This window comes from Phyllostomus hastatus, unplaced genomic scaffold (genome assembly GCF_019186645.2).
Source record: "Phyllostomus hastatus isolate PE091 unplaced genomic scaffold, TTU_PhHast_1.1 phas_contig_210, whole genome shotgun sequence".
Classification (NCBI taxonomy): domain Eukaryota; kingdom Metazoa; phylum Chordata; class Mammalia; order Chiroptera; family Phyllostomidae; genus Phyllostomus; species Phyllostomus hastatus.
The window spans coordinates 15938624-15947423 of NW_025333737.1; the positions used below are offsets into that span (position 1 = coordinate 15938624).

Below are 8800 nucleotides of genomic sequence, written 5' to 3' on the forward strand. Positions count from 1 at the left end.
GCCAGGCATGTGAGGCCAGGGGAGTAGCCGTGGAGGTGATCTGACCTGCATCCTCTCCCACTGCTGACCCCGTGGCCCTTGGGTGCCCACCTGCTCCCCTGGGAGTCAGTCCTCCAGCCCTGGCCTTGAGCTGGTGGGTGGCACACACTGGCCTCCCGGGCCTGTGCTTACAGGACAGGGGAGTGTGTGTGCGTGTGAGGAAGAGAGCCACAGACAGGCAGGCAACGGGCTCTGTTCCTTCTGAACTCCGAGGGGGTTCCCAGCCCTGGGATGGGGGCAGGGTGTGGGATGAGGGGAGAGCTCCTTCCCACACACATGTATCAGCAGCCCTCACACCTAAGCGTGAGGTCTGGTTAGTAAATGTCTCCATGGAGGGAGCGGGTGCTGGGTCCATCCCTTCCACTCCCTGGGGCTCTTCTGACAGCCTGGGAGGGTTCCAGGTTAGGGATGGGGGAGGTGACTCTTGTAAGAAATGGAGAGCGGATGGCAGCTCTAGGAAACGCCATCTCTGGCTTCAGAACCAGGGACACTCATTCTCTCGTGTGCTAGGAGGAAAGTTTAAAGCCCGGATGAACAGAAAACACACTTAGGTCTTTTTCTCTTCCCCACGTCCCACCTCTCTCTCTCCCACCTGCCCTCCTCTTCCTCTCCGAACTTTGTCCTGATCTCTACCCCCAACCCGCCCCGCCAGCTTTAGCCAGTGAAGGTTCCCCTCTCTGCATCACCTTTGGTTTCTCTGCGTGTCTGCCTCTCTCACTGTCTGTCCGTCTGCATGCCCACATCTTACAGGATATAATCGTCCACACTCAGCAGGCCCTTGGGAACTCAGCTGGTCTTTGCTTCTGACCGTAGGGTCCAGGGCTCTCCGTGCAGGGGCTGGCTCTGTGGAGACTGTGCCTCATACAGCTCTGGGCTGTCCCTCCACCCTTCCCCAGGGTAGCCAAACCCCTCCTGAACCGGCTTCCTCTCCTGCCCGCACAGCCCAGCCCCTCATCCGCAAGCCTCCCTGCTTCTCCCCACCTAGCCCTGTGCCTTCAGTGGCAAGGCTGCTATTCCTCTAGGAATAGCTGGTACTTCTCGAAACCACCCCTGCCAAGGAGGCTGGAGAAACGCAAATTAAGAGATGGGGGTGGGGGGTGGGGAGAGAATCCCTGCTGTAAATGGGGGGAAAATCCCTGCATCCATCCATCTCTCACTCTAGCCCATGGGTATCAAACTCATTTCCACCGGGGGCCACATCAGCCTCGGGGTTGCCTTCAAAGTGTCGAATGTAATTGTAGGACTGTGTAAATGTAACTACTCCTTAACTAGGGGCAAGGAGCTCCACGCTGCCACTGGGTAGAAACAAGGTGTTGGGCCGGATAAAACAAGGTGGAGGGCCGGATTCGGCCTGAGGACCTTGTGTTTGCCACCTGTGCTCTAGCTTGTCACACTAGGCAGGCTGCCTTCCAGCTCTTCGGCTCCATGTGCCTGCCAGGGGCACTGAGCAGTACCTCGTCCCAACCTTCCCAAAGGTTCAGCTGTGTCCCACTGTGCCTCACCACGGGTGGGCTCCAAATGGCAGTCAGTGAGTCAGCCTAGAACAACCCCACTGCCCCATTCTGCCGCCTGGGAAGAAGATGGGCCAGTCTGGCCAGTTTGTGTCCCAGGCTCTGACCTAGGTGCCCTGGCTCATGGCCAGATTGGCAGGAGGTTGGGAATGATTGACAAGTGCAGAGGAGTGGGGGTGCATCCCACAACCTTCACCTCTAAGCACCTCACTGGGGCTGCACCCTGAGGCCCAGCAGGGCAAGAGACAGGATTGTAACATTGACGGTTTCTAGGGTGGAAAGAGTCCCCACACACATCCCAGAAGTGCTTCTATGGCTGCGGGGGCACAGTCACCAAAGAAAGCGTTTGGCTAGAGCATTTGAGTTGGATGTTCTCTGTGCCGGGAACTGCCTCCTGGAACCGCGTCTCAACCCGCCCACTTCACAGGAAAGGCAGCGCGTGTCCACGTCTCCAGGTCCTCTTCCCTCTCTTCCCCCCTCCTGCTCTCCAGCCTCGCCCTTTGGTGGAAGCAGACCCCACTTACTCTGGAATGAAATGGTTAATCTGTTAATCTGTTGCTTAACAGAATCCAGCTAGTTGTTTTCAAAATAATTGTTTGCATCCGTGAGTTAATCATCTTGTGTTATCTTCCCTGCACGTCTGTTTTTGTTGTCAAGTGTTCTTACATGTCAGAGATTTCACACACTTCAGTCCTTGGACTTCTGAGCTCAGCTGACAGCGGGTGGCCCCATCCTTCCCCCCCAGGGACTGTCCAAAGGGCCTGGGGCAGAAGATTCCACACTGCCGAGCACTCCTTCTCCCACCTCCTCTCCCCTCACCACGGCTTCTTTTGATGGTTTCCTTGGACTGATAAAACCCGGTGAGATTTAGTAAGTGACTACTGCAGCGAACATTTGCTAAGCAGTTACTATGTGCCCTTGTGCTTAGTCTCACACCTGGCATCTCATGCAGTCATCCTGATTATTCCCTAAAGGAGGTCCCATTTCCCCCCTTTTGGCAGATGAAGAAGCCGAGGTTCAGAGTGATGACCTCATGTTCCCAGAGCTTCAGAGCAGAGTCAGGATTAGGTCCACATCTGCTTCGCCCGATGTTTCTACCCACACAGGGGGATGCCGAGGGCCACTTTGAGTGCAGCGGGGGGTGGCTGGCTGAGAGGACAAGTTCAAAGATGAGCATTTAAAAAGGACTTGATGGTGTTACTTCCAAGGAACTTTGCTGATAGGAGCCCCTGAGAATCTAAGTATACAGGAGTCATATGTCACTACCAAATTCATTCTTTGCATATAACACTGTAGCTAAAATTGTAGTTTGGCCTCAGCTCCAAAACAGTCTCACTTTTCCTTTTATTGGTACCACGAGGGGTTAGGGCAGAGTCAGAGATGGGAGAGATCACCCACCTGTCTTTTCAGGGAGGAAGAAACAAGAAAGGCCCCAGGTTGCCTGCCACCAACCTGCTTTCCCCTAGACAAAGGGGCTGGAATTTCACCAGCCAAGGCTCCACCCCCAGTGATTCTCCAGTCACTGAGGGCTGCATTGGCTCTTTCCTTTTCTTCTCTTTTCCTTTCTTCCTTTCCTTTCCTTCTTCTTTCCCTTCCCTTTCTTCCTTCCCCCTCCCCTCCCCCTCCCCTCCCCTCCTTTCCTTCCTTCCTAAAAAAATAACCAGAGTGGACTTAAGGGGCAGTTCTACTCTTTCCTGCATCAGAGATGGCATTCCTGCTTGGGGGGGCAGTGTTCCTAAGACTTCCCTGTTTGGCATGACATCTCCTTCTCATGGGACTAGCAGTGAGTCCTCTCTGATTGTCAAACACTAAACTGGAGGGAGCAATAATAACGCCATGCATCCAGTCAACAAACATTTGTGAAATGCTTGCTACATGCCCTGGTTATTAGGTGCGGTGCTGTGAAGGATGAAAGCAGTGGGGACACTATATAATGAGTGCTAGTTGCTTTTCCTGCGTTATCTCAGTTTCTCTGAAGAGCAGCTCCCTCCTGACTTTTTCTGAAAGCAAACTCTGTGCCAGACACTGTTCCCAGCATTTTCCGTGTAGTAACTCATTTCATTCCTACCTCAAACTTATGAGGTAGGTATTGCCCCCATTTCACAGCTGGGGGCACTGAAGCCCAGAGAGGGTACTTAATTCCAAGTGCCAAGTCCCAAGGTGCTGAAGCTGGGAAGGGGCAGAGCTGGGAACTGAATCTGCTGCGCCCTACTCATCCCATGTGGGGTCATGGCCCTAAAGTGTGTTTGGAAGCAGACCTTTTACAGAGACAGAAAGGCAATAGAGAATCTAATCTAATATCCCTGTTTACCAACTGTGCCTTGGAGAGGGAAGGCGACCTACCTGAAGTCACAGCCCCTCAGAGGCACAGCTGGGACCAAAGCCAGGTTTGCCATCTCCCAGGCGGATGGTCTTCCTCTCCCAATAAAGCTGCTGCAATGATCAGCCCCGTGCCCAACCCCTTCCTTCCAGGCCACACCATAGCCAAGGCTCAGGCCCAATGACTTGGCAAGCTTCATGGGCATTTGGGGTGCTGCCAAGGGGCACCTTGAACCCTGCTGGCTGCTGATGCTCTGCAAGGAGCCAAGTGTTAGAGAGAGTGAGAAATGCATGTTCTGCTTGAGCTCATCCTCACTGGCCCTGGGCAAGTGTCCTGCTTTCCCACAAATCTATACCTTCCTTGAGAACTGGACCGATCAGCAACATGCCCTTCCTGGGGGCTGGCCATGGCAAATGGGACAGCTTGGCCAGGCTGTCAGCACCCTTTCCTACTTTACTGTGGTGGTGGCAGCCGAGCCAGTTGTTCCCACACCCCATGGCAGCCACGGCCCCACTCTGGGCTCACTCACTTGCCCTCAGTAGTCCTCCTGCCAATGCTCCCCTCAAAAACCTGGCTTGTTAAAGAAACGATTTGGAAATGGCCCATGTGCGCACCAATACAGGAATGCAAAGAACACTCACTCACAGGGAACACACAGATGCTGAAAATCTCCCTCTGAAAGCTCAGGAATAACATGGGATGGACCTGGGCTGTGACACAGTGAGTGAGCACGCCCGCTCAGTGGCCACAGCTGCGCCCAAACCTGCACTTGAACAAGGGTCTGCAGGGGTTATTTTTAAAATGGTAACATAGCTGTGTTAGGAGAGTGAGGTTGTAATAATATTCTCCTGTGGTTTTCAAACTTTGTATAATGCAGCAAGATTGCTTTTATAATAATAACAATAAAACTAGCTCCCTCTTCAACTGTCCTTGAGTTACCCACCCTTCACACTCACCAGAAACCACATTTTTTTGGAGCTACACTGGGGTCTCCCTGTCGGGAGCTGCAGCTGGTGGTTAGGTGACTCAGAGGTGCTCCATGGCCCTGCTCCTGAGGGCAGAGACAATATTTCCCCTGTCTCCTCCTTCACACGCACACATCATCTCTCCCTCATTCGCGCACACAACTGCCCTCTCATGCCCACACACACACTTCTCTCACACACACTCGTACACATACCCACTGTTCCCATACCCTCAGGTGCTCTCGCCCTGACACTCTCCCCCAGTTCTCTTTGACCAGTGCAGTGCTGGGCCTACAAGAAGGGCCCCAGCGTGGATTTTTCCCCCAACACTGGTTGACTTGGTGCAGACAGAGCTGGGCTTTGGATTAACTCCCCTAGATTCCTACTTTCAATACTGATGACACTGCCTGAGCTCTCATCTGGCAGGGCTTCAGTAGCTTATGATATTTCTGATAAAAGCCAACAAAACACAAACTTAGGGCCACACTGCCTGGGTTTGCATTCTGGCTCCATCACTCACTGGCTGTGTGACCTTGACCAAGTTACTTAGCCTTTCTGTGCATCAGTAATCATTCCTACTTCCTAGGGCTGCTGAGGATTAAATGACTTAATCTTCGCAGAGCACGTAGAACAATGCCCAGCAATGTGTACACCGCACATAAGTAAAAGGAAAAAGTGATTATTTAATTGAAACCAGCATTAGCTGCCCATTCACTCACTGCCTTTCACTCATTTGTAACTTACTGAGCAGGTACTGAGTTCCTTACCATCACCTCACCACCTAGTGGGAAGACACACAGGCAACACACAGGCAACAACAGAAAAAAAATTTTTTTCTTTTAGGAAAATGTGCTAATTCTAAGTAGAGACTTACACACAATTCTAAGAAAGGCCAAAGAAAGAACATTTGCCTGCTATCAAGTAAACTTAAAAAGGGATAAAAATAACAGCAACAAAAAACCATACCGTTCAATCCTTTGAATCCATTTAAAACATCGAATTCGAATTCGGTCTGATTTGTGAATTTAGACCAAGGCTCCGCACACACTAACTTTCTGGAAAATATTCCCGTTCAATGCCATCTCTTCAACCTCTCTGGGTGTTTTCCTTCCTACCTCCGTCTCCAGTCTCCTTGATGACCCAGGAAACAATCTGAGTTCGCCCCCTGTCCTCAGTTAACGGGCGGTGAAAAGGCTTTGGGTCCCATCGAACCAACACTCGGGCATTTTTTAAAAAACTTGTAACTCTTCGGGGAGAAGGAGGCGGGCGCTGGAGAAGCCCCGGCAACTCACAACCTCTCAACGGATGCACCGGCAGCAGCTGAGTTTTAAAATCTGGGTGGTTTCACGCGAACCACTTTTGTGAGTCGGTCGTGTGTGTGTACAACGGGCTTTAACGACTAATGGAAGAGGGGATTAAGTCCGTCTCTCCCCGCCCCTCCATTCCTGTGAAAGCCATCGCTTTCTAAGGCACTGAACCCGGTCAAGCTGGCTCAGGTGGTCGACCCTGCGGAGTCCGGATCCTCCGGCGAGAGCCGTGCGGAGCTTCCCCGCGGCGGCGGCGCCGAGGCCCGCCCGCCCGCCCGCCTCGCCCTCCGGCTGCCCCTTCCGCGCCCGCGCCCGCGCCCGCGCCCTGCAGTCGGACCGCTCCGGACCGCGCCGGGCGGTGGGAAGTGGCGGCTGTCGGCGGCCGCGGGCCGGACCGTGGACCCCAGCCCCTCCCCGGCGAACACCGCCTGCTGGCCGCGCCTGCTGGCCGCGCCCCGCCGCCCCCGAACTTCAGCCCGCAGGCGCTGGACGAGCGGTCTGGCGACTTCCCTAAACTCCCAGCGCCGCAGTCGCGTCGCCAGACCCGAGGTGGGAGCAAGCCGGCGCGAGCCGCCGCGCAGCGGCGGGACTCCGGGTGGGAGGGCGCGGAGCGCGAGCGCTGCGCTCCCGCCGGCGGGCGGCGGCGGCGGCGGCGGCGGCGGAGCGGCACCCACAGCCGGATGCGCGGTCTCCGCCCGGCGACTGTGATATTGATCCACGGCTCGCGGGCGCGGGGGACAGTTATTGCCCCGGACTTGCAGCTTTCCGCGGAGGGGAAGGGGCAGGAAGGCGCTCGCAGAGAGGGGCGGGGGCGTGCGGACCCGGGGAGCTGGTGAGAGGGCGCCGGGGCGGGTGGGGAGCCCACCCCCAAAGCCTCCAGTCCCGGCGCTGGGGTCTACGCGGGCCGGGCAGGGGGCGGAACCGGACATGGACCCGCGAAGCCTAAAGCGGTTCTCCGCACAGAGCTGGTAACGCGGGTGGGCGGACCCCTCCTCCGACAACGTCCCGGCAGCTTCGCCACCACGATTTCTTTTTTCACCTGCGTTCCGCCCCCACCCACCCAATGCCCGCTCCAAAGGTCCGGCGAGAAGGGTTTGGGCAGCCCCTCAAACCCGGGCCTCGCCCGAAGCTGTGCTCAGCTCTGCCCAGGGACCCCCCCCCCCCCACCGCGGCCAGTCCGCCCACGTCCCGCGCGGGCCCGAGGCTGCGGGCGGCCGCAGCACTCGAGGGCTGACCGGCTCGCTCGTACCTTGACTAGCCGGAGCTGCGGGGGCCGTCCCATCCTCCGGCTCGCGCGGTCACCGTCCTGGAAGCCTGGGTCCCTCGGACATCCCAGAGGACCGGGCGGCGGGTGCGGGCTCCGGTACGCGGGATGAGCGGCCGCGCTCCTCGGTCGCTGCCTGGCCCCGCGGGCTCTCGCTCGCCCCTCCCTAGGGAAGCCCGACCGCCCTTTCCCGACTCAGCCCGGCCGGCAACCACCTCTTGCCCGCGAGGAGCCCGGCTTGCCTGCGCCGCCTACCCCTCGGTCCGCGCCGCGCTCGCCTCGGCTCCCCGCCCCCTCGCCGCGGCGTCCCCTCCCCTCTCCAGCCTTTCCCTCCTCGCCACTTCAGTCCCTCCTCTCCGCGTCGCCCCTCCGCTCCCTCCTCCACCCCGCCTCCTCGTCCCCTCCCCTTGCCAGGAACCGCTCCCCGTGCCCTCGCCGCGCTGACCCCCTTTCCCTGCGCCCGGGTTTGCGGCAGTCGGCGGGACGCGCTGGCAGCGGTGGCGTCCGCCGCAGTCCAGGGAGAAGCCGGGGATGGGGGCGGGGGACAGCAGAGGAGGCGCCTTCCACCTCCCGCCCGGCTTGCGTCGGGGCCTGGGCAGTCCAGGGAGTCTGAGGGAGACCCGAGGGACTCTGGTGAATCTAAGAGAGCGAGGCTATCGGAGGCCCCGACTGAGCAGAGCAGCCGCGGAAAGCCAGTGAAGAAACGGGAACTGCGTTTGGGCAGTTCCCGCCCTGCGGCGTTCCCGGACAAGGTTGTCGCCAGTCCGCGCTTCATTCAGCAGGGGCAGGGGCTTCCGGCCCGACCCCCAGTGCCTTTGGCTCTAACACGCCAGGTGCAGGCAAAGACGCGAAAACTCTGTGGGGTGAACCCTTCTCATTTATTCATTCCCTTTAATTCATTTCCTTATTGCTCGTTTATCCATTCATTCATTCTACAAACTCAGCGCCTGCCCTGCCCAGGGGCTGAACCTGGGAACCCCAAGAGATGGGGAGGCGGCGGTGCTCTGCAAGACGAGCTGGCATCTGGACGCAGCGGAGGGGAAAGCAGACGCTCATTGCATTACAGCCGAGGGAAAGCTGCTAAGAATCCGGAGGGCAGGGCGCGGAGGAGGCCACAGCGCCCCCTCTCGGCCAAGCCCTCAGGGTAGGGTCAGCCTCCCCGCCAGACCTCCGGGTTTTCGTCCGCTGGTCACCCTAGACCCCCAGTGCACCCCCAACTCTGGAGAACAGCTCCTGCCTCCTCCAGCCCCTTAAGCTTTCCCCTCCAACGCCTCCAGTTGGGCAGAACTTCTGACTTCTCTCCGCAGCCCCACTCTGAACCTAACTGCCCTGGATTCTGCGCCCTGCCAGTGCCCACCTCCCTCTTCCCTTCAGCTCACTTTTCAGCGCATGCT

At 57.5% G+C, this 8800-nt stretch overlaps 1 protein-coding gene across 3 annotated transcripts in view; it reads right to left on the reverse strand.

Annotated features, from left to right (window-relative positions):
* The window catches only part of CRHR1 (corticotropin releasing hormone receptor 1), a 50456-nt gene extending 42847 nt beyond the window's left edge, over positions 1-7609 (reverse strand). For all 3 annotated transcript variants that reach the window (XM_045837300.1, XM_045837299.1, XM_045837301.1), the window contains exon 1: positions 7392-7609. In XM_045837300.1, coding sequence (XP_045693256.1) covers positions 7392-7424 — 33 coding nt within the window. In that variant the 5' untranslated portion in view covers positions 7425-7609. The remainder of the gene's footprint in view (positions 1-7391) is intronic.
* Between the last annotated feature and the right edge of the window lie 1191 nt (positions 7610-8800).